General features: G+C 42.9%; 2 protein-coding genes across 8 annotated transcripts in view; one reads left to right on the plus strand and one right to left on the minus strand.

Moving 5' to 3' along the window:
- Nucleotides 1-1,262: 1,262 nt before the first annotated feature.
- SERPINE3 (serpin family E member 3) overlaps nucleotides 1,263-27,875 on the plus strand; it is a 34,289-nt gene continuing 7,676 nt past the window's right edge. For 2 of the 3 annotated variants that reach the window (XM_032314642.1, XM_032314640.1), the window contains exons 1-6: nucleotides 1,263-1,668; nucleotides 3,721-3,999; nucleotides 9,461-9,694; nucleotides 11,318-11,518; nucleotides 13,033-13,231; nucleotides 20,784-20,884. In XM_032314642.1, coding sequence (XP_032170533.1) covers nucleotides 3,744-3,999; nucleotides 9,461-9,694; nucleotides 11,318-11,518; nucleotides 13,033-13,231; nucleotides 20,784-20,884 — 991 coding nt within the window. In that variant the 5' untranslated portion in view covers nucleotides 1,263-1,668; nucleotides 3,721-3,743. The remainder of the gene's footprint in view (nucleotides 1,669-3,720; nucleotides 4,000-9,460; nucleotides 9,695-11,317; nucleotides 11,519-13,032; nucleotides 13,232-20,783; nucleotides 20,885-27,875) is intronic. The other variant, XM_032314641.1, reaches the window with a different exon arrangement.
- The window catches only part of INTS6 (integrator complex subunit 6), a 111,610-nt gene continuing 97,548 nt past the window's right edge, over nucleotides 13,814-27,875 (minus strand). For 2 of the 5 annotated variants that reach the window (XR_004279118.1, XR_004279120.1), the window contains 2 exons: nucleotides 20,054-20,211; nucleotides 13,814-14,099 (listed from right to left, as the gene is read on the minus strand). The gene's annotated coding sequence lies outside the window, so the exon portion shown is untranslated. Of the gene's footprint in view, nucleotides 14,921-20,049; nucleotides 20,212-27,875 lie in introns of all 5 variants that reach the window. The other 3 variants (XR_004279121.1, XR_004279119.1, XR_004279122.1) reach the window with 3 other exon arrangements.

Here is a 27,875-nt window from a genome sequence, read left to right on the forward strand (position 1 = left end):
CAACTCTTTTCTCCTTGATTCTTTTTAACTCTTAAGTTCTTCTTAATTTAGCCTAGAGCCAAGCTTCTGGGTCCCGTGAGAGCTGAGCGCGGGTTGCTGGTTCACTGCTTCACCCACAGGAACTAACACAGTGCCTTGGAATCTCGCAGGTAAGCAAGAGATAGTTGTTGGATGTATGGAGGGAAGGATGGGAGGAAGCCAGCCAGCCAGCCAGCCAGCCCTCTCTGAGTGCTATAGAATGAGATATATATATATATACGTATTCCACTATTGTTCTATGGCTTAGAGTCCAAACATGCAAACAATACACTTCAACTCAATTCAAAATTTGGGAAGATTTCTAGTAGAGCAATTATAGAACTGTAACTACCCTAAGACCTAAAAATTACCCCAGGCTTGAGTGTCAGCAATAAAACTGCTTTGAAGTGAATTGCCAACTACAGGCACCAGAGTGGCTCAGTTGGTTAAGCGTCTGACTCATAATTCCAGCTCAGGTCCTGATCTCAGGGTTGTGGGATTGAGCCCCACATCGGCCTCTGCCCTGGACATGGAGCCTGCTTGGAATTCTCTCTCTCCCTCTTCCTCTGCCCCTATGACCCCACTAAAAAAAGAAAGAAAGAAAAGAAAGAAACCATTTAAAAAAATTAAAGTGAATTGCCCACTAAAACAAATAAACAAATAATAAATAAATTGGCCACTGATTATGAAGGTATGAGTAGTGGTCAGATGGAAAACAGCCTCATGGGTTTTCAAATAGGAATGCTTAATGCATGCCTGAGAGAAAATTACAAAGAATTTCATTCATTTCCGAAGGTCTTTTTCTTTCCTTTACATTGTAATAATTTATAGCCTATCATCTATTTTGAACTTAATACAGTGCTGAAGACCTTAATAGAAATGTATGGAATTCTGAATTGGTCACAAGGACAGACTTCTGACAGAATCTGCTTACACTTTTACCAAAAGCGCATTTACTCATGGGCAACATAGTCTCTTTCTCAAATTAAGTCATCGGATTTATTAACTATTGTATCTAAGAAAAACAAGATGGTTATTAGTGCCTGTATTACATATAAATATATGCATTCACTTTTATTAGTAATAAACAAGGCAAGTGGCCCTGTCTCAATCTTATTATGCTCTATCTTGGATTGTTTTTCCTTTCTCTTCTGCAGAATCTCATTTGCTCCAAGTTTCAAGTGCCCAATGACTGATTTATTGTTTCCTTCACAGGAGGAGGGGAGTAGCATTAGGTACCTGGTACCCAGCAGAAGCCGGGTCGGCAGAGTTATCAGTGGAATTCCTCAAAGTGACAAAGGGCTGGATGAGGGGTTCCTTGCTGGTACAACCAGGTCACAAGCCTAAGAAGGCTTGACGGGTGTGGCTGGCTCCCTCCCCACGACCTGCTCTGTTTCGGATCTGGGCTTTGCCGCCCCCCGCAGTGCTCCTGCCCCTGGCTTTCTGCAGGACCTCAGGCTCCAGGAATTTGGACCGAGTGGTAGAGACATCGCCGGCAGAGACGGCCACTGCCAGGTTCCTCCCTGCGCTGTCTTGTGATTCAAAGCAGACTCTGCTCCACTTTTTAAAAAGGGGAGCACGTTAATGCTGGAGACACACAAGAACAGATTCAAGCAAGGAGACACCACAGTCTGAGGCAAGAGTCCGTGAGTAAGCAGCTCATCTGTGGTGAACCGTGGTGGGGACGTGGCCACAGGGAGCCCCGGGGCACTGGAGACTGATTACTGAGGGTCCTTGTGGGAGGTCGCAGGAGCTTCAAGAACACTGGGACTTGGTCATTGCACAGATGACCTGGGGCTGGGACCTGCTCCCTCCAAACACACAGAAAGACCCCCCCCCACACACACACACACCATCCACCCCTCCAGTATGAAGCCATCCAGACCCTGCATTTGTGTCTGGCTGAGAAAAGGTGTTTTTCCATCTTGCACCTTCATCTGAAGTAAACACCGTTGAGCCTGGTAGCATTATTTGCCAACTCCTCATAGGACGTGACTTTGGACTGGGCCTCTCTTACGGCCGTCCTGTCTGACACCAAAGTTAGATAAGGGAGCAGAGACTGCTGTGGGCTGTGAGGCAGAGTCATTGACTACACCTTGACCTTACTGTTCTCTGCATTAATTTCCAGCTAGAGCTCTCTCTTCCTGGAGGGGTACCATTCTTTTGTAGGAGCGATACTGGTCTAAGTCTACTGTCTATGGGGTGCCTGGGTGGCTCAGTGGGTTAAAGCCTCTGCCTTTGGCTCAAGTCATGATCTCAGGGTCCTGGGATCGAGCCCCCCATCGGGTTCTCTGCTCAGCAGGGAGCCTGCTTACTCCCTGCCTCTCTGCCTACCTGTGATCTCTGTCTGTCAAATAAATAAATACAATCTTAAAAAAAAAAAAAAGTCTACTGTCTGTGACAGTGCTTTTTTTATGAGAATAGTTCACGTCACAAGAATTCTGGTATTCTAGTTATAATTAGCTCATTTATCAATATTCTCAGGTGTATTTCTATCTTTAGTGTTTTATATTCCACTCATGGAAGACCAGGGCTTGCGTCACATGTCTTCTTTCTTTTATCTACATGTATACTGAGTCAGCACTTCCATCCACCCCCGGTGCCCATCGCAAGTGCCCTCCTTAATCCCCATCACTTGTTTCACTCATACCCCCAACCACCTCCCCCCTGGTAACCGTCAGTTGTCTGTAAAAAAAAGCCTGTTTCTTGATTTGTCTTTCTCTCTCTTCTTTTCCCCTTTTTGTTTTGTTTCTGAAACTCCACATATGAGTGAACTTGTATGATATTTGTCTTTCTCTGACTGACTTATTTTGCTTAGCGTAATACCCTCTAGCTCCATCCTCTTCGTTGCCAATGGAAAAAATCTCATTCTTTGTATTGCTGAATAATGTTCCATTGTATAAATATACCACCTCTTCCTTTCCATTCATCAATTGATGGACACTAGCCCCTGTATTTTCTTTTTTTTTTTTAAGATTATTTATCTATTTATTTGAGAGAGATAGTACACACGAGCAGGGGGACAGGCAGAGGGAGAGAGAGAATCAACTCCCCACTGGAAAGAGAGGCTGCCCGACCAACCATGGGGTTTGATCTCAGGACCCTGGGATCATGATCTGAGCCGAAGGCAGACACTTAACCAACTGATCCACTCAGGTGCCCCAAGCCCATGTATTTTCTTAAATGATTCACCAAGTACCCTAAATCTCATTCTCTTTGTATTGGAAATACAGCTACCTTGTAAGACTGCTGCAATGATTAACTGAGAAAATACAAAGTCTTCTGTAATGTACTATATAATGTATTATTATTATTATTATTATTATTATTATTATTCATGACAGACATAGCACAGCTACAAGCTGGCTAAATACCAAGAAATATGAGTAGAAGGTACTTCTTACATTTCTTTTCCAACCCTATTGTTTACTTCTGACCAGACCAGAGCTTTGGCCAAGGTCATACATTTAGTAAGTGACAAAGCAGCCTAAAAGCCTTCCAGCTCACAGTGTGGCTTCATGGTACGTGTTTCTAATGCAGAGACAACAGAGTGCAGCAGAGCAGCGGGTGTGGGATGAGGCTGGGGACAGGGGAGGAGCAGGACCCCGGGAACACCCCCCTCGGCCATTGTCAGCCCTGAACACAGACCAGTTCTCTGCAGAAGGGAACTGTCTGCCTCACGCTGCATCTCCTCCTTCCCAGCTGCAGGCAGCCTCCCAGCCTCCATGTGGCCGGCCCTGGTTACGCTCCTCCTGCTTCACTCCTGCCTCCATGGAGGACAGGGCGACCTCCGCGAGGACCTGACCTTGCTGAAGACCGAGTTTGCGCTTCGCCTCTACCGGGACGCTGCAGCCCCTAGAAATGGAACCAATGTTGTCATTTCTCCTGCCGGTGTGTCCCTCCCTCTGGAGATCCTGCAGTTTGGAGCCCAAGGGAACACTGGCCGGCAGCTGGCACAGGTGCTGGGCTACACTGTCCATGGTAAGACGGCTGCTCACGCTCCCGTTCACTCTGCTGCTCCCACTCCCCCTCCCGCTCAGGCTGCCTCAGGAGGTGAGGTATCTCTGAATCCAGCGGCTGGCACCAGATGACACTGAATCACGATCCCCTTGATGATCTTTGAGTTTCCCTTCTAATCTCAGGTTTCATGGCGATTTTTCCAATTTCATTTTACTGGCCCTTCTGCAGAGCCTACCAGGTGCCAGGAAGTGTCCAATCACCTTGTAATTTAATGTGATTTAATTAATTGTCACAACAACACAATTATCGTCATGGGTTCTGATGCTCAGAGTAGCCATATACAATTGCTAAGACTTGAGAGAAATTATAAATCATCCCTATTTGAGAGTTGAGCAAACAGGCACCGAGAGCTTTCGCCACTTGCCCAAGGTCACACATCTAGTAAGTAGCACACTTGAGACTCAAGCCCAAGTTGTCTGGTTCCAGAGCCCCTGCCCTTGACCGGCTGCTTTCATAAACCTGTGATTTCTAGCCAGTGCCACCGCTGCCAACATACCTCTGTGATTACATAGTTTGAAGCAGCTCTGTCGGCAGTGGCCCAAGGCTTGTGAACGTCTGGTCAACCACAGCTAGCCTACACTCAGCGCCTCTGGCTGCATGGCTGGCCCCAGGGCCCAGCCAGCAGCCCCATGCTAAACACAGACACCCATGCACATAGCTTTGGTTTCCCCATCTTGCAATAAGGTAGCAATAAAAAAGGATGGGGGTTGCAGCTGCATAAATTAACATGTTCCAGAGAGTATAAGAACAAATATCCACACAGCCTGGGTGAGAGCTTCCCTGGAGCTCGAATCTCGAGGTGGCAAGTGAAGGTTAACCCTGAAGATATCAGGCACAAGGCACTAGCTGTACATCCTGTCCCCCTTCATCCATGCCCTGTCCCCTGCCAAAACCACTCTCACGATGCTGCTGGCCAGCTTCATTTTTCTCAGCGAGAGTATCACAGAAATGTACGTCCCCACAGACCATTCTTCAACCACATTAGATTCAGTACAAGGCAATCCCTGAGTGCCTGTTGCGGGTGCTGTGCTAGGATCTCAGCATCCAGAAACACAAGGAAAACTCTGAACACAAGTGGCTCAGTCTCATAGGAAGGACACACACAGAAACACTGCTCTATGCGGTGCAGTGAATGTATTTATCTGAAGTAAGTTAGTACAGGGGAGGGAAGCTTTTATCCCACTGGCAGGTCAGGAAGCCCCCCCCCCCCCCACCCGGGAAGACATGGGGTCTGAGCGGAGTTATGCAGAATAAATAGGCATGTGTAAGAGAGACACGCATTTCAGCCTTAAAACAGAGCCTCACGGTGTGCCTGGGTGGCTCAGTGGGTTAAGCCTCTGCTTTCAGCTCAGGTCATGATCTCAGGGTCCTGGGATCAAGCCCCACATCAGGCTCTCTGCTCAGCGGGGAGCCTGCGTCTCCCTTTCTCTCTGACTGCCTCTCAGCCTACATGTGATCTCTGCCTGTCAAATAAATAAATAAATAATCTGGAAAAAAAAAAAAAAAACAGAGCCTCACAAAAGTCAGGATTCAGGGACAGAGAGAAATGTAAGTGTAGGTCTCCTGCAGGGAAAGGGAACTGATTACAGTTCTTTCTCTGTTATCAGGTACAGTCAGGGTCCCTGGCTAATCAAATATGATGATTAACAGGGTTTCCGTAGACCCCATTTGAGAATTATCAAATGTCAGCAACACTTAATGGTCAAACCCTGTGGACCATAAACACACCCTTTTTCTTACTCATAAACTCCTTTATTATCTTACAGATTCATGGTTAATTATGAACAGGGATGTGCCACTTCTAGGGTTGCAGTTAATCGAATACCCCTATGCTTTGGTTTGTCCCAACCTAGCTCAAAGAACTGTTTTAAATAACCTGTCAGTGCCCGGACCCAGGTTTCTTTTTAAAAGTCAAGGCAGACCCAAAAAATGTATAAAAAGCAGCATCAAGCACATTCCAGGGTCTTGGGGCATTGTTCCTGTTTAATCAACAGAAATACCTCTCCACCTTTGCAGTGGGGCACGTCAGCATTGTCTTGTTCTCACTGCATTTCCAGCCAATACGTGACCACCAGGAGCTTTGCTAGGATTCCCACCTGCTGGTCAGACAGCACAGCGTGAGACTCAGAATGGACACCAGCGGTATCCCTAAAGACCACCTTTGTTTCCGCTACACAAAACACACAATTTCCTAGTGTTCCAAGTTCGAGGGAGTTCTGGTGCTTTTCTAGGTAAATTGATAAAGGATACTTTACAGCTTTCTATTAAGCACAAGAATAATGCCCAGAACAGAAGCCTCAGAAATGAAGGTGGCCTGGCTCTTGGGAAAAAATTCTGTGTGATGATGGTATGGATTTCACTTTTCCAGTCATTATACCGTTTGATCCCCATAGAAACCGCCAAGATTAATAATCCCCTTCTTACAAATGAAACAGGGGTTAACGATCTGGCAAGCCTCGGCACGTGGCAGAGCCAGAATTCAACTCCCAGTGTCTCGGACCCCAAATCCTATGTTCTTGCCACAGATGCACGAAGACATAAGTGCCTGGCCTTTTCTAGTTTTAACCAGCGATATCCCCATTATTCTCTCAACCCAACTAAACCTTTTGACTCCGCTCTTAACTTAGCCCTCTTGCAATTCTCTAGCACATAAAACATTAGCATCACTAAGTTTGTAGTTTGAGAATTTTATATTCATTAACCTTACAGAGTCAGGTCCCACCAGATTCCGTTTCACCTTCGGGAAGTTCAGTTCAGCAAATTGACTCAAAAGGAAGGCATTCTCCACTTTGGTCTCGCAAATGAGCCAAAATGTTCATCCGTAGCAAGAGAAAGTCATGAGAATATACCATGTGTTCTTCTAGCATGTTCCTCCCACTCTGTGGCCATCTGAGAGCCCCTCTCTTCAATCGCGCCACCCTCGCTCCATTCCTGATCTAAGGCTGTGCCCAAAGCTTTCCTTCCGTCAGCCCTCTCCCCTCCCACATCCTTCTGTGGGATCTACCTAGCCTGCCCTCCAGCAAGAAGGATGCTCTCTGGAGGGGGAGGGAGAGGGAGAAGGAGAGGGATAAAGCCAGCAGTAACGCAATCTTCTCTCAAAGGCTACCAGGGAGGAGCAGCTCCTCATGGCTCACATCTTTAGTCCTTCTGGCCCTGCCATGGCCAAGGACGTGGGAAACTCACAGTAACACAGACAACCAGGAGTCTCTGTGCTGCAGAGCGCCATAGAGAAAGGGGCTCTCTGGAGCAGAGCAGAGGGTCCTGTCCCTTACCGACGGGCAGCCAGGTGGTGAAGGGCCCCCTCCCACCACACAGTGACACTGAGCAAGCTTATCCGTTTGTCTGGGCCCAGCTCCTTCGTCTAGAAATGGGGGTCACAATAGCAGTGAAGTCACAGGCTTGCTGAGAAGATTCAGTGGGATGGTGGACATAGCCCCGAGTCTGTGAACACCATCAGCATTTCTCACACTGGAGACGTATATTCCAGCAACATCTAGAAAAGCCCTCCTCGCGTGCAAACGGGCAGGCTCAGGTGGAGAAAAGCTTTTTCCAGCCAACTTACACTGCTCCTTTAACGTTTCCAGATAAAAGAACAGCTGGTCCCCAGACCCAGATTGGGTAAGAGGACAGAGAGGAGGTCCCACTACTCTGTGGACCAGGGAAGTGTCCCACACTGTCTCACATTGTCCCTGCAGAACAATGTTTTACAGGGACATGGTTTTATAAATACACATGACCTCCTTCAGTGAGGAAAATCTGGTCAGAAGTAATTTTTCCATTCATTTTTTTATTAATTAAAATAAGAAGCCTGTGGGGCTCCTGGGTGGCATAGTTGGTTAAGTGACTGCCTTCAGCTCAGGTCATGATCCTGGAGTGTCAGGATCAAGTCCCGCATCAGGCTCCCTGCTCGGCAGGGAGTCTGCTTCTCCCTCTGACCCTCCCCCTTCTCACGCTCTCTCTCTCTCTCTCTCTTTCTCTGTCTCTCAAATAAATAAATAAAATATTTTAAAAAATAAAATAAATTAAGAGCCCTGGAGTTAGGCTGCAATTCACAAGATATATAAGCCAAGTCAAGTCACAGTTGCAGATTCTAAGAAGTAGCTTTGTTCATGAAAATTTTCTGGGTGAGATCTGTCCCCAGCTGTGATCTGATTCCTGTAGACCTGTGGCAGAGGCCCTGGCTAGGGTGTATTCTGGGTGCCTGTGCCCCTCCAGAGAACTTTGGCCGAGCAACTTGAGGAGTTTGCTGCCCTCCCCTGGCCTGGCCTCTGACACCTAGCAGGTGTTGGAGTGGAGGGACCCCAAGCTACGTCAGAGACTCCTTCCCCTGGCCCTAGGGGAGCCAGGACAGGGCAGTGCAGAAGGAAGCGGCAAAGCGTGTGTCTCCCAGGGCCAGTTTGTGGATAGCCACAGGGCTGTGCCTAAGAAGAAGGGGAGGAAAATGGGACAAGGAAAGGGCTTTGTTCCAGAAGCAGCCTCAGGTGGAGACCTGACTGCTGGCAAAGCCCAGCTTCCATGTGTCTGGGACAGCCCCGGATACTCAGCTGTGCCCTGACTCACCAGTGGGTGAGATGCCCTGCTCCAACTCCAGAGTCTCTCTTAGGGGAGACTAAAAGCCACAGCCAGGGAATAATATCACGAAAAAGAAATCCGCTATTGGTTATGGAGAGAAGGAAGCAATCTCCTGTGTAAATCATAAATAAATAGAAGTCCAGCCACCATCCAAGAGGGTGGAAACTACCGACTCTCGCAAATGCTTATCATTTCCTAAATGTTCTTGCAGGTTCTTGCTGACATTAATAGCTCCAGCTGTCCGCTGGCTCTTAGGGAGATGGGGGATGGGAGGCATTCTTACCTTTCCGCTGTGTTTCTCACATCGAAAACATCGTTCTAAAAGAGGCCACATCTAAATATCCCTCAGACTTATGACATGCAGTCGTGAGAATGGATGTAAGGCCCTGTACAAGGTACATGAACAATTCGACACCGTGGCCACTGTCTGTCATTGTTATTTATGACACTCCCTGTTAATTGACTGACTTCTTAAATATTTGAAGCCCCATCGCCCTGCACATCAGACCAGCAGCTTTCCCAGCCCTCTGGACTCTCATGATGTCTGCTCGACATGTCTGACTCAAAAAGTTAGGGAGGGAGAGTCTCTGGGGTGTTGGTAGTGATTTTCTGTTTGACTTAATCCCAGTTTGATTTCTCACACATCTTGCATGGCTTTTCGTCTGCAGATCCAGGCCAATTCCTGGGCAATTTAGTCATGACTTATGCAAATAGACTGTAATTGGTAGATGAGCTGTGAGACGAGAGTAGAGTTGCTGAGGCCCCACTTCCGTGCACTGCATAAAGACAGATGGTGTAACTCCTTACCTACACTCACCGCTGTCCATTTATCCCAACACCTTTTTCCCAGACCGAAGGGTGAAAGAGATCTTACGCACTGCTTACACTACGCTGCCCAACTCCGGCCAAGGCACCAGGATGGAGCTGGCCTGCACCCTTTTTGTGCAAGCTGGAACGCCACTCTCCCCCTGCTTTGTGGAGCAGATCTCCCGGTGGGCCAACAGCAGCGTGGAGCCAGCCCACCTCAGTGAACCCAGCGGCACCAGCATGCAGGCCAAGGAATGGGCCTCCTGGAAGATCGCAGGTAAAAGAAACCATTCACCTCTGTGAGGCTGATGTCGGAGGGCTATGAACACAGGTACCAGGCCTTGCCGGTCAGAAGCCACATGGATGGATACTCAGGTCACCCTCGATTGCAACAGAAGTTTGTTCTCCTGGGAGACTCTACCCTTAAATGACATGCTCTATGAAGCAAGCAAGCTGACATTTGGCCTCCTTCTGCCCATCCTCCCACACGCACACGCAGAAGGGAGCTCTTCAGAGCCTCCTACCTCCAGGGGAGCCCTGCAGGCTGTGCTGCAGGTGAATCCTTGACCATCTCCGCCTCCCCAGCTCTGCTGTCATCTACAATTAATTTCTGTGACAGCAAAATAAAGTAGAAGCCAAAAAAGTTCTTGGAATTCAAGCAGAGAAAAAGTTAATAAGACATTGGGCCCCAATGTCTTTGATAAATGTTATCGAAGAAAAATACTTAGAAATAACCTAACTGCCCAGAATTCCATGAATTATAGGACCTACATATCATGCAATTGGAATTAGTAAAGATGGTGAAAATTAGTACACTTACTGAGGATCCGTTTACTGATTTAATTCTTTTCTAAGTGCACTGTGTTCGTTATCTCTGTTTATCCTCATAGCAATCCCAGGAGATAGGTGCTGTTCTTGCCCCCAGTTTACAGGTAGAGGAACTGAGGCACAGAGCCAGGATCCCAGCCCAGGCAGTCTGCCTCTAGCATTCCTGATAATTACAAGGGTTACACAAAAATAGGGAGAATGTTCAAGATATATCAGTTTATCAATAACCCCCCCCCCCGTCTGTTTTCTTCACTGCTTCCCAACGTCTTTTCAGTGTACTTAAAAGTGTTTAATTCACTATGCTGTGGGGTGGGGGTGGCACAAGGCCACACAGCTGCGGTCAGCCCCCCCGCGGTGATCGTCCTCCATGGAAGAGGGGTGGCCAGGGAAGAGCCTGGAGTCTGGGGCAGGGCTACTTGTGTTCAAATCCAAGGTCTCTGTCTTGAGCAGCTGGGTGGTCTGTGGCTTGACCACACACATACGTGACCTGGGACAACTTCTCCAGGCTTTGGTGCCCTCTCTGTAAAACTGGGAATAACAATTGAACTGATGGGAGGTGTCGGTGAGGGTTTGTTAAAGCATTTCAAACAGAGCACAATATCTGTTTTTATTAATAAAGGGCCGAGGCAACAACCATCGCGGAGCCTGCTGTCTTCTCTCCAGTAATGCATGGAGTTTGAAGACTGTACCCTGGGTGTTACTGTCTAAGCAAAGACTCTGCCAGGGATGAGTCCCAACAGCGGGGGGTTGGGGGAGTGCGGTGAGGTGGGCGGGAAGAGGAGGGGGTACACCATGCAACAGCCCAGCCACAACACCCAGTGCGCCTCCCAGGCCCACCGGACAGTACGTACCTAAGGCCCCTGGGAAACACCCAGCCAGGACCAACGGGAGCCTCCCAACCTGTTTTGCAAAGGATGAAAGCATGGCCTTCAGCAACAGCTAGTTACACCTCCTGTTGTTCCCCAACTAATGATACTGACAAGCAGGCCACAAACCCAAGCTCAGGGATGCCCTGGAACCCTCCAGGACAGGCACGCCGATCTCAGCAACCCCATCGTTCTCTCACTTGCAGGTGACGACCCAGGTGGTCCAACATGGGAGCATGGTGGCGGGGCAGGCCTGGCCCAGCTGGCACTAGTGAGCACCATGTCCTTCCAAAGCACCTGGCGGCAGAAATTCTCCTCTAGGGACACCCAGCTCCTGCCTTTCACCGGCGCCCAGGGCCTCGTCCTCCAGGTCCCCATGATGTACCAAATGGCCGAGGTCAACTACGGTAAGCTCCTTCCCCACCAGCAGGGCCGTCTTCCATGGGAGGAACACAGGAGAGATATGGGCAGGGAGAGGAGGGCAGTGGGCGATCTAGAAGGAGCCACAGTGTTTCTCTGCCTTCCCTCTGCTGTGAGGTGTGTGCGAAGTGAGGAGAGCCCAGGGTGCCAGAAAACCCAGAGAGGACAGTGAGGAGAGGGGGTGGTGGGGGAGAAACCTAATTTCGCGCTTGACATTTCCCTCTGCACCTACTAAGAGGCGTTAGTGTAAAACCAAAAATGTTTGGACCAAACCACCCCCACCCCAGCAGGCACCCCCATAAAATGAACAGCTGCTTCACGGTTTGGTGTTGACATAGCGCAAAAGATTGAGAGTCCAGTCTAGAAAGCTCTCGAGAGCGCCCCGCCGTGGACCTTACATCCGTCATCTTGCCCTGCCAGGGTGGTCACTCATCCCAGCCCATGGGGGTGCAGGTGCCGGGTCAGTGCCAGGAGACCCTGCCCTGCAGGCTGGCTCGTGGTGTGGACACCTCCGTGGAGTCCCAGCAAGGCAAGAGCAGAAGAGAAGGGACCCAGCTGCCTGTCCCCACACCTCCCTCTCCCAGCCCTCGTTTGCAGGCTCAGCCCTTCCAGCTCTGGGACTAATTCTGTTCCCATTCAGGGAAAAGCCAGTGAGACAGTGTTTTAGGAACTCTGGCATTTAGAAAACTTGCTATCGTCCTGCTTCGATTCCATGCAGAATGCGTTGTGAGTGCTCGTCACAATTTAATCATTTGTTTATTCATCCAGTAATTATTAACTGAGGTCAAGTAAGGTGAGAGTGGGAAGAACATCAACCAGATAAGTGAATATGTATTTATGACTTTTATAGTTCTTGTTCCCAAAGTTTTCCCCATTGCTGCTGTGACCCATGCTGGTTGATCTGATTGTCTGCTGCATAAAATTTCCCAATTTTATGGGTTTAGAACTTTTGTTGAAAGAACGATCTAGCACGAAGAGCCTGGGTCCCCACATGGCCACAAATGGCCAGGATTGGAATGGCTTCCCCTTTAAGACAGGGCACCTGGGTGGCTCAGTTGGTTAAGCATCTGCCTTCAACTCAGGTCATGATCCCCGGGTTCTGGGATCAACCCCCACATCATGCTCCCTGCTGGGGAGTGTTTCTCCCTCTCTCTTCCCCCGTTCATGCTCTCTCTCATTTGTTCTCTCCCTCAAATAAATAAAGTCTTAAAAAATAATAATAATTTAAAAACCAAACAAACAAAAAAGACAGTAGATGGCTCTCCCATGTGCCATCATCCTCACTGTACCCAGACACTGAGGACCCTGTGACTCAAGACCTACAAGGATATCTTAGAAATTCTAAGTCTTAAGATCAGAAAGGGTGACAGTCTTTGGCCTCAACAGCTTTCGAAGGGTGAGACAGACACCTATTAGTAAAATGTATTGTTTCCCGTTCTGCGAGATGGCCCTTCCCCAGCTCCTGGGACAGAACTAATCCCCCCCTCTACTGAATCCCTAGGTCAGTTCCAGGACCCTGCAGGCCATCAGGTGAGGGTGCTAGAGCTGCCTTACCTGGGAAGTACAGTGAGTCTGCTCCTGGTTCTGCCACGTGACAAAGACACCCCACTGAGCCTCATTGAGTCACACCTCACAGCCAGCATTCTCCACATCTGGACCTCCAGCCTCAGGAGAGCCAGAATGGATGTGTTCCTGCCCAGGTGAGTGGCCGCCTCGTCCTTACAGGGTGCTCTGCATTAGAGAACCCAGGTGGTCTGACTCTAGAGTCTGTCCTTAACCACTGGGCCCAATTGTCTAATGTACCCCTAGAGGTTAGGAACAAGGAGGAGCGACCCTAGAGTTGGGGTCCAGGTCAGAGTTTCTGCTGACTAGCTCATGATGCGGATAGAACAGACTTAATTTCCTGGAGTCTTCTCAAGAGAAGCTACTCTGCCTTCACTGGGCCAGACTGGAGGCCCCGGGTTTCACGCTACAACCAGTTCTCTGAGCAGGGAAAGAAGAACAGTATAGTTACCTTGGAGGAATGTGCCCCAGATCTTACCACATCCTAAGAGTATGCAACTGTCATATTTTTTCAAAACCAAAGACACAAGATAATTTATGTCATTGAGCAAATGCCAATGTAATTCTGATCAGAAGGCAAATTAAGGTGTAAAAAATTCAAGACTTGTAGTTTCTGTGCTGAAGGTTCTCCTTCTCTCTCAATAGAGTTGAGCTTTTCTTTAAGAAAACCCAGTAGGTACAAATACAAATTGTTAAAAAGTAAAGGTTCTAGATTTTGATTTTCCAAAGCGAAATTTATTTGCAAAGCTCATTACTTGACAAAGAATTCCGTATTGAAATTCTTTAAGTGATAAGCTTCTCTCGTACATTTGAAATCAAAGTGAACTTGTAATTAGTTTGTAGACCAGTATCAAACAAGGACTGTTGTGCGAGGGCTTGGGATACGGATTCCTCATGCTCCTTCCTGCTGGCTACTTTGGCCTTCTCTGCTGTCCAGGCCCTCAGCACCACTGGGCCAGTGGTCTTGGCAGTGCTCCTTCGAGGAGTTAAAAATAAGCCCAGACTCTGAAATAAAAACACACAAAGAGAGATCCAGTGAGTTAAGGCCAAGGTCGAAAGTGGGATATGGCATAACCAGGGCAGAAGGTGAACATAAATCTAAGAGAAAGCCTGTGTCTTTCCAAACCAAATATCTGGACCCCAAATAAAAGCGGAAAGACAGGATGCCAGCAGATCTCTAGCAGGGAACAGAAGCAACCCTAGCCTTTCTGTTCTGTTTGAGAGAAGCCCAGAGAAGGAAGAGGCGCTTTTGATGTGGAAAGTAGACAGAGAGTGTAACCTGGTGCAGGAATCTGTCGGTCTCTTCAGAATGAGGGGACAGATGGCTGTCCTCATCCTGGAGCAGCTGCTGTGAGGAAGAAGCCCCAGCAAGATGCCCAGCTCCTTCGAGAGGTCTCCACTGTCTAATTCCACCTTCAGAATGATCTGAAACACCCCAAAGACAGGGACAGGATGGGGCTGCAGAGATCATAACAACACACAGTATGAATTAACACTTGACCTTGTCCCGATATATTTCTTTTTTATCTCCCTTAGACTATGGAGTCTACCATCCAGAAGGTTTTAGGAAAATGAGGCTGTTTCACAAGCAAAATTCACCAAGTAAAGAAACAACTTCAAACCCTTGAAGGAATACATAGAGAAAGAATTAAAATGAGGTTTTAGGTCTAAATTTGGGTACAAAATGTTGGACCATGGTAGGCAAAAGTCATGTTTTGGAAAAGAACTTACCTCTAGTTCTGCAGATCATTGATTCATCATTTAACATGATCTGCTTTATAGCCAGCCTGCATTTTTCATGTGGCAAGAGCAAAAACTTCTGCACCCTGTGGGTAGCAATACAAAAATTGTGTGGCATTGAGGTGTGCCTTGGGGTTAAACATCCCCAAACAGTGTATTAGTAGATTCTGGATGAATGATGGTGTCTAGCTTCCAAAGTAATATTTTATTTATGAAGACATAAAATAAAATGTATAGGGACAATTAGTCTTCATTAGGGATATTAGTTAACCAAAAGAATAGTCAAGAAAGCCAACAAGTGCTAACAAAGGTCATTTATATCCATAATAATGTAATACCCCACAAAAAAGACTAATAATGTCAAATATATATTTGTTTAATGAGTAAGACATTTGGTTATTAGATCGACATAGTAGGAAGCTAAACATGAGCATTTCTTTTCTGACAATAGAAGTGACATAGTGTTTTTTTATTGAATATAATTAACAGACAGTGCTACAGTTTCAGGTGTACAGTGTAATGAATCACAAATTCTATACATTATTCAGTGTTCATCATACTAAATGTACTTTTTTTTTTAAGATTTTATTTATTTATTTGACAGACAGAGAGAGAGATCACAAGTAGGCAGAGAGGCAGGCAGAGAGAAAGGAAGAAGCAGGCTCCCTGCTGAGCAGAGAGCCCGATGCGGGGATCGATCCCAGGATCCTGAGATCATGACCTGAGCTAAAGGCAGAGGCTTAACCCACTGAGCCAACCAGGTGCCCCAATAAATGTACTTTTAATCCCCATCACCTATTTCACCCACCCTCCACCCACCTCCCCTCTGGCAACCACCAGTTTTTTCTCTGTATTTAAGAGTCTGGGTTTTTTTGTATGTGTCTCTTTTTCTCTTTGTTTCTTATAAGTATTTTAAAAATCCACCAGATCTTATATATTCGGAAGTTTTGGCCTTCCTTTCAAAGGGCTGCTAATCATCGTCATGTGTGGATTATGTTTTTTTATGGGCATTTTCTTTTTTTGGTTTTTTTTTTTCTTTTAAGGTTTATTTATTTATTTATTTGACACACAGAGAGAGAGAGAGAGATCATAAGCAGGCAGAGAGGCAGGCATCGGGGGAAAGGGAGAAGCAGGCTCCCCGCTGAGCAGAGAGCCCAATGAGGGGCTCGATCCCAGGACCCAGGCTCATGACCTGAGCCGAAGGCAGAGGCTTAACCCACTGAGCCATGCAGGTGCCCTCTTTCTTTTTTAAAAAATTAAGATATAATTCACCTAACCATAAAATTCATTCTTTTAAAGCATACAATTTAGAGGTTTTTAGTATATCGGCAAAGTTGTGCAACCATCAGCACTATTTAATTTCAGAACATTTTCATCACCTCTAAAGGAAACTCTGTGCCCATTAGTAGTCCCTCCACATTCCTTCTCCTCACTAGTGTCCTAGGCAACCACTAATCTACTTCCGTTCTCAATGGACTTGTCTGTACCATACATTTCATATAAATGAAATTGTACAACATGTAGCCTTCTACATCTGGCTGCTCTCACTGAGTATACCGTTTTCAAGGTTCATCCTTGTCGCAGTGGTACATCAGTACTTCATTTTTTTTTATGGTGGAATAATTTCCTATCATATGGATATTCTACATTTTGCTTTATCCATTCATTGGTCAATAGACATGTAAGTGCCAGGAAACTTTTTGGCATGTTTTTACATTTTGGCTTCTGAAATACATTGATGTGCACATTTTTGTGTGGGTATAAGTTTCTTGGTTACCTAGGAATGGAAATACTGAGTCTTGTGTTAACTCTACATTTTACACCTTGAGGACCTACCAGTTTTCCAAGGAGCTATACCACTTTACATTCCCACCAGCAATCTATGAGGTTCCAGTTTCTCCATACTCTTGTCAATATTTGTTATCATCCATCTTTTTTGATAAGTCCCTCTTCATGTGGGATGTGTGGTGGTACAGAGGTTTCATTTTGGTTTGATGAAAGTTTCCAGAGTGGATAGTGGTGGTTGGATAGCAATGTGAATATACTTCATGCTACTGAATAATGTCCTTAAAATGGTAAAATTCTATGTGGTGTATATTTTACTACCGTTTTGGTTTTTTTTTTTTTTTTAAGTCCCTCTGAATGGAGGGAAGGATTAAAAAGTAGGGTTTTATAGTGTTTACATTCTGAAACTACATAGTTTTCCTTAGTTACATTGGTAGGATTCACCAATCCCCTTGCCTTCCAGCAATGCCCTTCTCTGTGTTTTGGCTTCTCCCTCAGGTTGAAGGCAAGATGGCTGCAACCTGTCTAACCTCACAACAGTGTGTGACAACAGCTTTGGAGAAGAAAACCCCCATTTTTTCTTGTAGCCATCCTAGTTGGTGTGAGGTGGTTTCTATGGTGACTTTCATTTGCATTTCCCTAATAACCGATGATGTCAAGCATATTTTCATGTGCTTTCTGGCCATTTACACATCTTTTTTGAAGAAATAGCTATTTGAATTTCCTCTCCACTTCTAAATTAGTTGTCTTTACTGCTGACTTGTGATAGTGTTTTATATATTCTGGATGCTAGTCCCTTATTAGATTTATAATTTGCAAATATTTACTCCCATTTTGTGGGTTGTCTTTTCACTTTCTTGACGGTGTCATTTGAAGCACTTTAATAAGGTTCAGTTAATTTATTTTTTCTTTTATTTCTTGTGCTTCTTTGATGTCATTTCTAAGAAACCATTGCCTAACCCAGGTTACAAAACCTATGTCTATGTTTTTCTAGTAATTTTTAGTTTTAGCTCTTATATTTTAAATTAATTTTTGTATTATGAGGTAGAGGTCCAATTTCATTCTTTGCATGTGGTTATCCAGTTGTCCCAGCACCATTAATTGAGAAGACTATTCTTTCTCCCATTGAATTTTCTGGGTACCTTTGTTTAAATTAATTGACTGTAAGTTAATGGGTTTATTTCAATGGATTTAGTTTCAGTTCTAGTCTATAGGCACAAATGTCTATACTTTAGCCAGTATGACACCATCTTGATTACTATAATGTTTAGAATGCAGGAAGCGTTAGCCTTTCGACTTAGTTCTTCTTTTTTCAAGATTGTTTTGGCTAGTCTGAGTCCCATACATTTTCATATGAATTTTAGGATCAGCTCATTGGTTTCTGCAAAAAAGGCAGTTGAAATTTTGATGATGATTGTGTTTAATGTGTATATCTATTTGGGAATACTGCTAACAATATTAACTATTCCAATCTGTGGACACAGGACTGTTTTCATTTTATTTATGTGCTCCTTAGGTTCCTTCTATTATGTTTTTTTAGTTTTCAGTTTACAAGTTTTGTATTTTTTTTGTTAAAATTATTTCTAAGTATTTTATTCCTTTTGATGCTATTATAAATGGAATTTTATTTGCAGATTATTCATTGATAGTATAAAAAGGTTGACTTTTGTACCCTGGTCTCATATCCTGCCACCCTGATTAACTCATTTATTCTAAGAATTTTTTCACTCTGTGTATGTATTCCTAAAGATTATATATATACAAGATCAAGTCATTTGTGAGTAGAGATAGGTGTACTTCTTTCTTCTTAACCTGGATGCATTTTATTTCTTTTTCTTGCATAATTGCCCTCCATGCCCTTCAGGACAATGGTAAATAGAAATAGTGGACATCTTTCTCTTATATCTGATCTTAGGCAGAAAGCATTCAGTCTTCACCATTAAGTATGATGTTAGCTGTAGGTTTTCTGTAGAGGCCCTTTTAGAGACTGAAAAATTTCCCTTCTGTCCCAAGTTTATTGAGTAATTTTTGTTTTCATGAAAGGGTATTGGATTTTTTTCCCACATGCTTTTCTACATTTATTGAGATGATCATGTGGCCTTTGTTCTTTATTCTGTTAATCTGGTCTTTTACACTGATTTTCATATGTTGAACACACCTTGCATTCCTGGGATAAATCCCACTTGGTCATGGTGGGATTTATATTTTGCTGCATTCAATTCACTAATATTTGGTTGAGGATTTTGTGTCTATATTCATAAGGGGTATTAGTTTGTAGTTTTCTTTTCTCGTGATATCATTGTCTGGATTTGGTAAAGGGCAATTTTTTTTACTCAAGATATTTTTGTAGCATTTCTTCTGGGCTGGCCTTCATAGCCATACAAGGAAAAAAAATCACTCTCACCTTTTATGGTCATGCCTCACTTTTACTATTATCTTTAGTTACTAAAAAATATTACCCAGTTTTATCACCCACCATAATTACTGTATTTGGCTTCAAACATCCCCGAGCTTTTTCTCAATATCCCTGAGAAACACTAAAACCGAATTGAGAACAATAAAGTGCATGAGTTAAGTTGGGCATTGTTGAGCACTTTACAAGAATTATTTCACTTAATCTTCACAAATCTAATAACTAAACACTATTATTATGCTCATTTCACAAATAAGGAATTGGAGGCAAAGAGAAGTAAAGTAACTTGCCCCAGTTCCCTCAGCCAGTAAGAGGCTGTGCCAAGATTCAAACCCTCGCATTGGACTCCCAAATTCATGCTCTTAACCAATATGTTTCAGGATTGAGAGTTTTCAAAATGGATGTGTTTTAAGTATTTAAGAAAATTTCAGAAGAGGTGATCAAAATTTTTTGAGAATGTCAGCATAGTTGGAGGAAACATGTGTACCTTTTTGGAAAACTATTCTAAAGATCCCAAACATATATTTATGAGAAAATACGATACTTCTGTTTAAAATATTGGTCACCTTGTCTTGTATGGCAATGAAGATCTTTGATATTAAATGGTCTTGTCCAGTATTTTTACTTTCCTACAAGTTCTGCATAGTTTATAGAAAAAGATCATCTAAATTCTTTTTTTTTCTAGTTTATAGTTTTTTTCATAGTTTATAGAAAAAGATCATCTAAATTCTAATTTTTTTTTATTTTTAAAGAAAAATAACATGAGCAATCCTTTCAAAGGATCCTTCAACAGTAAAATTTTCAATACTTTGCCCTTGGAGAAATATTACAAAGTTGGTGTGTTGATTCTTTCTGCTCTCAGGACTTAATAGGAAAACCAAAATTTTTACTTGCATTTCTTCCCTCCTGTGCATCAAAGACACACAATGAACACAGCAAACACAAAAATATGGCTTATCAAATATGAACATATTCAATGACACACTCTGTTGTTAATCAACAGCTGCTTTTCTGCACCTACTATGTGAGATGTCTCACGACATGGGAGGTAGCAAAGGGTAGACGCCAAGAGCACAGGCTCTGCATGCAGACAGCCTTGCTTTGAGTTGAGTTCCACCACGTATTCATTACATCATCTTGGGCAAGTGTCCTAATCTCTTTAGGCTTCAGTTTTCTCATCTGTAAAATGAGGATAATAATAACATAGTTATGTGAAGATGAAATTAGATAATCTACATAAAACACTTGTCATAGTATCTAGTACATTGTAAGCAGTCATTAATTAGTTACTGTTAGGAAATAAAGAATTGACTGAGATATCCTCTCTTCTCAAGTAGTTCATAATATCATAAATAACAGTAATAGGAAGGAGAATAGTACATACACCAAAAGAGCAGAACAAATGAAGTGTCACTGGGGACTTAGCAACCAAAGGACACAAAACAGCTGGAGAAGAGAGGAGGGGATAACAACTGAATGGAGCTTAGAGGACATGGAGGTAACTCAAAAGCCATCAAAGGAGATGGGGTGGAAAGAACAGCAAAAACAAAGGTATAGAGGTGGAAGAGAGCTCTGTGTGGTCAGAGTAGTCAGTGGGTAGGGTTTAGAAGGAACAGTGAAAAATAAAGCTGAAAATGAGGCTGGAGATCCCTGACTTCCAAGTTAGGGAGTTTGGCAGTCATGTGGTGTGTATGAAAATATTTTGAATGAGATTTTTAAATGAAAGTTGATGGTTTGTTTTTGTTTTTTAGATTCAGGATCCAAAATCATTTCAATTTAAAAAGCATTTTAAATTCTTGGGGAGTCACCGATCTTTTTGATCCACTCAAAGCTAACTTAAAAGGAATTTCAGGTAACATTTCTTCTTTCAAAATTTTTGGCATTGTGCTTGGGGGCAGCTTTGTCATACTTTGATTAAGGGATTTTCATCTACCAAGGCTTCAATGGTACAGTCAGAGTTAACATTATTTAAAAGAGGAAAGAAAGCTTTGCTTTATATAAATTCTTATATAACCATATAAGATGTATAAGCATATTCTATTGCTCCGGATAACAGCCAAATTTGGGTTAGACTTTGTGGGAGAGGAGTGTTTCTTGAGACCTCTAAGCCCTGTTTTGGAGACCACCTTCAGAGTGAGGTCAATGGCCAGAGAACACAATACAACTCAGCCTCCCTCTGCCTGTCATGACTGAGAGCATGCCAGAGACAGCAGTGCAGCAACAGAACTCTTCATTCTGCCCTCCCACTGTCATGCTAGCCTCACAGTTGCCCTTTGTTTCTACCTCTTCCCTCTCCTGCCCTTCTTGTGCCATTTCTGTTCTCTTCTCATAAACTAACCTTGAAACTCTGTCATCCAACCAACTTCCTTTCTTCAAATTACTCACGTCCCTGTAATCTTGCCCTAAAGTTGTTCTCCTTTCCCAAGTCCATATTAAATTTCTTTGCCCCTAGTAGATGCGCTGCTACTAATCAATAGGAGCTGTATTTGCTTATGATCTGACAGGGAACTTACACCAAATATTAAAAAAAGAATGGAATGCCATTCTTTGCCATTATGTTCCAGAATCTTCTATTAGATTAGCCTTCTAATTAATCTTCTATTAGCCTTCCATTAGATAAACTATTGCTAACTCCAAAGGCTCAGGTTTGTTTCCACTCTGGATAGTAATAAGTTATTTGTATGAAGATGATGCTGTAGCAAGTATTTTCATTGGCCCTAATACTTTCTTTGCCTGATAAGCTTCAGAATCTCCATTTTAAATGCTAGAACCTCATCACACAGAGTTTTCTAAAGCTTGCTCAAAATCTTATTAAGCAATCACACACATAAACACACACAAACACACACAGGAATTTGGTCCATAAAAGCAGTCTTGGCTTGTGTGTTAAATGCAACTAGACAAGCTAAATGGCAGTTACTTATCAAATAAAGCATAGGAGGAAAGATCTATTCTAGATTTTTTAAAACCCACCAGCACTGTTCTCATTACCTAAACATGCAAAGAGATAAGCATAAGCAAAGCAATAGTCAAGTTTGGGCATAGTGCCCCCAACAATGCTTGATGCACAATGGATAGCCAATAAATATTGTTGACTTGGTTGAATGACACAACCAGGAATTTTCCCTGGTGACACAGGCATAATCTGATACTGTAGGGAAAAGAGAAAGCCTAGAGTGAAAGAATCTGAGGTCAAGGAAAGGGGAAGGGATAATGAACTTGAGTGTACTCTATCTTTAATAATGTGCAAAATCCAATCACAGTGTCTGTGACTCCAGAACTAGCTAGGGCATTCCTTTTGTTGATGATGATACCATTCTTCCTTTGATCATTCTAGTTCAAAACTTTGGGACCATTCTTAACCTTTTCTTCCACACCAATACACTCAATTGATCACTGTGACTCACTGATTGTTTCTTCATAGTTCTTAATCTCTCTGCCTTGATGTCCTAGAAGTACATCTCCATGTACCATTAATCCTATGTCCTCAAATAGGACTGTGCTTAACCCACCCACAGCATCATGTAGCTCCCCTACTGATAAAGACTTCCAAGGCCCATAAGCTCTCTGGACAAGATATAACAAGCAACCTAGTTTAGAAAGAACAATTTTTCATGCCTTTTTTATGATGTAGTTAAAGTCTATGTAGATTTGTTCAAACCAGCAGAAATACAGGCCCATGGATCTAACTTGTTAAATAATTACCGAGCAGTTAGCATGTGCCAAGTGTGAAGCTTAAATTAATGTCTGTTACTGATAAAACACATCAGCCTTATCTTCTCCCATAAAGTTTTGTTCCTCTAACACGGACTCACCAAAAAATGATCCAATCCCTGTTTTTATAAATAAAGTTTTAATGAAACAGCCACTCCCATTTATGTACAGATCATCTGTGGCTGCTTTCCTGCTATAATGGCAGAATTAGGCAGTTGCAACAGACTGCATATGGACTGCAATTGCTAAAATATTTAGTATCTTGGCCTTTACAGATAAAGTTTGCCTACTACAGTATTGCTTTCCAATACCCTTCTTTAAACATAATCAAGAGACTAGTCACTTCATTGCCTAAGTGAGCTATTGACTTAGTTATAGAGACATGGTGACTGAATCTTTCTAACAAATAGTTTCATCATTCCTAAAATGAGGTGGCTACCACCCACTTCACATCTTACTTATGGAAATAAAATTCTTTAACATATAGCAAAGCATCAGCAGAGAGCTTTCCAGAAAATAAGTCATCAGAAAATGCTGGTCTCCCTTCTTATAACTAATGAGGCTATGAAGCAGTTTTGTGCTTTTGGTAGAAGCTCAAACCACAGGGAATATTTGGCCTTTTCTTTCTATTTCGTTCCAGTGCCCAGAATCATTTTACTTAAGTTCTCCTTCCCCATTTAAGTTCTCCTTCCCATTTAAAAGTGACTTGTCTCTTCCTTCATGGCATCAAATCCCTTCCTGTTGCCTAAAAAAAAAAAAAAACTTGTTCAGTATGATCTCAAGGCCCAGCTGAGCCCAGGCTATAATATTTCTCCCTAGACATTCTTGACACTACATGTTACAAAGCTTTTAAGAGTAATTCCAGTTTCACTTACACAAAAGGTACCAGCTGGATATATACTTCTTAAGCAATCAAAAGGATCATCAGGCTTTGATACAAAGCCATGCTTTCTAATCCAAGAAATACTACTTTTGCATAAAGTTAAAACTTCAAAGAAACATCTTTTTCTTGACTTTTATAAGTGAATAATTAGTTTCCAATGTCTGCTCAGTGAGAACTACAAGCTCCATGTTACTACAACTTAAATGAGAAAACCACTCATAGTTGTTTAGATACATACTGAAGTTAACTTATAGCACACCAGATGACTGATCAGAACTGCAATAGGGCATCAAGATGGTGAGATAGATCATTTCCAACTTCAGTCCCCCTCCTAAGAAGACCAACTAGCCGCTGTCCATAGACAAGTCACCACTGTGTAAATCCCAGCACCCATATGTGAAGCTGAAGCACCACTCTGAACCACAGAGACTGAGAAGACCACATTATATTGGTAAATGGAGCAGCTACACTTGGTCTGTATCACTCCTCCTCCAGGCAGGCACAGCACTCACCAAGAGTGCCCTCTCAGGCTTAATATAATTTCTCCAGTGAGAAAAGAAAACCAAGGTGGACATCCAACTCTTCCAGTGTTGCAGGACACTTTCTGGAAAATCCATTCAAGTCTTGCCTCCTGGGGAAGACTTGGGAATCAGATAGAGAAGGAGAATGTGGGAGGCAAGACTTACACTAGTCAGCATTCAGTCCTTGGCAGACCATATTCCTGCCTGTAGCAGTACCCAAGCAAAGACTCCAGCCATCAAGAATGCCCATCTGCAAGACCAGGCTGGTAGCCCCAACTGGCCAGAAAGCATGGCTGGCAATTCTGCCTGATTTGGATCCCTAGTCAATGGACCATACCACCACTCTACCTTGCAGGAAAGCAAATTCACAGCCCTATTCAACTGCTAAGCACAGTCTCAAGTCCCATCCATCAAGGAAGCCTGACAAGAGAACCAGTTAGTTGAGAAGCCCATCCTACAGCTCTGCTTGGGCAGAGAGCCTGGCCAGCAGTCCTTCCCAACTGTTGAGCATATCCCCTACCTCCACATAACCAGGGAGTTTGAAGATGACCTTGGGGAGCCTTGTAGCCCAATCCACAGTGCTACTAAGTCACAGAGCCCAGCTTGTAGCCCCACCCAACTTCAGGGAACAGATGGCAGCCCCACCTGAACATGGAGCCCAACCAGCAGCACCATCCAGTTGGGAAGCAAAGCATAAGACCACCTGACCAGGAAAGATTGTAGAGTCCCTCTCAGAGTTACCCAATTATGGTGTCCAACCAGTGGCACTACCCTGTCAGGGAACACAGCTACAACTTCATTGACTAAGAGTTGATTGTAGACTTAGGGACTCAACATCACTGTGAAAGGATTGAGCCACTAACTCTGACATAGCCAGAAGTGCCACCGGAACAGCAAGCCCACCCAGCAGCACTGCTTGAATACAAACCCAACCAGCAGTCCCACCCAGCCACAGAATTCAGGCAGCAGCAGCCCCCTGCAAACTCAAAGCATATGGAGAAGTTTTGCCCACACAGGGATGATGACAGTAAGCCCTAACCTGCCCACAAATTCTACCAGCTGATTGGTAAATATCTTTCCTTACCAAAGCAATCCTGTAAATCCTGGAAAAGGAGACCCCTTACTGAAATGCACAGATACCAATACAAAGAAGCAAGGACCATGAAAAATGAGGAAAATATACCATTCAAAGAAATTAATAAAGCTCCAATAGCTACCCTAAAAATGTGGAGATGTTTGAACTGTCTGACAAAGAATTAAGAACAATCCTCTTGAAGAAATTCAGCAGACTACAAGAACACAGAGACAACTAACAATGTTAGGAAAACAATGCACAAAATAAAAAGTCCAAGGAAGAAATAGAAACCATCAAACAAAACCAAACCAAGAAACCCAAACAAACGGAGATCCTAAAGCTAGAGAATAAAATGACTGCACAGAAGAATTCAATAGAGAGCCTCAACAAGACTCAGCCAAACAGAGTAAACCATCAACTGGAAGGTAAATCATTTGAAATTACCTAGTCAGAGGAACAAAAAGAAAAAAAGAATTAAAGGGTGAAGAAAGCCAATGGAAATTGGGGACTTCACAAAAGAAAAAATATACTCATTATGGGAATCCCAAAAGATGAAAGGAAAAAAAGGGAAAGTCTACTTAAAGCAATAATGGCCAAAAATGGGGAGAGAAATGGGCTTGCATATTCACAGGGCCCAATGAATCCTAATAGGTTGAACCCAAAAAGGGCTACACCAAGACACATTAGAATTAAATTGTCAGAAGTCAAAGACAAAGAATTTTAAAAGCAGCAAGAAAGAAGAAACAAGCTACCTAACAAGGGAACCCACATAAGATGATCAATGGATTTCTCAACAGAAACTGTAGGTCAGGATAGAGTGGAATGACATATACAAAATTTTGAAAGAAAAAAAATTGTCAATCAGGAATACTATACCTGGCAAAGTTGTTCCTCAAGTGAAGCAGAGATAAATCTTTTCCAAACAAAAAAGAAACTAAGGAAATTTATCACCACTAAACCTGCCTTACAAGATATGCTAAAGGACATTTTTAAAGCTGGAATAAGGGTGCTAATTAACACTATAAAAATGTATGAAAATGTAAAAATCACTAATAATGGTAAGTATATAGTCAAAATTAGATTCTCTAATATTGTAATAGTGGTACAACTAGTCAACTAGTCAAAAATTCAGTAAAGTTGTAGGATAAAAAATGAAATACAAATATGCATTGTGTTTCTTTACACTAACAACAAACTACCTGAAAAAGAAATAAAGAAAACAATTCCACTTACAGTTGCATCAGAAACAATAAAATGCTTGGGAATAAATTCAACCAAGTGAGGTGAAATATCTCTACATTGAAAACTATAACACACTCATGAAAGAAACTGAAAAGGACACACATAAATGGGAAAACATTCTCTGTTCATGGATTGGGAGAACTAATATTGTTGAAGTGTCTGTACTACCAAAACCAATCTTCAAATTCAATGCACTCCCTATCAAAATTCCAATGGCATTTTCCACAGAAATAGAAAAAAAAATTCTAAAATTAGTGTGAAGCCACAAAAGATCCCAAATAGCCAAAGCAACCCTGAGAAAGAACAAAGCTGGAGGCGTCACACTTCCTGAGCTCAAACTCTATTATAAATCTATAGTAATCAAAACAGTATGGTACTGGCACAAAAAGAGACATGTAGACAAATGGGGTAGAATCAAGACCCCAGAACTAAATCTGTGCATATAGTCAACTAATATTCAACAAGGAAGCCCATAATACCCCATCAGGAAAAGATAGTCTTTTCAATGAATGGTGCTGGGAAAACTGGATATTCACATGCAAAAGAATGAAACTGGACCCATATCTTACAACACTCACAAAAATCAACTCAAAATGGATTAAAGACTTAAAATATCTGAAGCCATAAACTCTTAGAAGAAAGCATAGGGAAAAACTCCTTGAAATTAGTCTTGGCGATGATTTTTTGGATCTGACACCAAAAGTATTAGCAACAAAAGTAAAAAGAAACAAGTGGGACTACATTAAACTAAACATGTATTCATATCAAAAGAAATAACAAAATGGGAAGGAAATTCTGCAGAACGGGAGAAAAGTTTTGTAAAACCACATACCTAAGGGATTAGTATCCAAAATATATAAGGAACTCATATAACCTAATTGCAAATAATAATAACAATCTGATTTTTAAATGGAAAAAGGATCTGAATAAACATTTTTCCAAATAAGATATTCAAATAACTAACAGGTACATGAAAATGTGCTGATTATCACTAATCATCAGGGAAATGCAAATCAAAACCACAGTGAGCTATTACCTCATATCTCTTAGAATGGCTATTATCAAAAAATTAAGAGATAACAAATGCTGGCAAGGATATGGAGAAAAGGAACTTTGTATACTGTTCACAGGAATTTAAATCAGTCCAACCATATGGAAAGTCCTATGGAGGTTTCTCAAAAAATAAAAGTAGAACTACCACATTATCCAGCAATTCTACATCTGAATATGTGCCCAATGGAACTTAAATCATTAGCAAAGAAATAACTCCACCTCATGTTGATAGCAGCATTATGTACAATAGCCAAGATAAGGAAAAAAAAAAAATCTAAGTGTCCATCAGCAGATGAATGGATAGAGCTTTGGTATATATATTTTGATGGAATATCATTAGCCATAAAAAAGAAGG

The sequence above is a fragment of the Mustela erminea genome, chromosome 15 (genome assembly GCF_009829155.1).
Source record: "Mustela erminea isolate mMusErm1 chromosome 15, mMusErm1.Pri, whole genome shotgun sequence".
NCBI classification, from domain to species: Eukaryota; Metazoa; Chordata; class Mammalia; order Carnivora; family Mustelidae; genus Mustela; species Mustela erminea.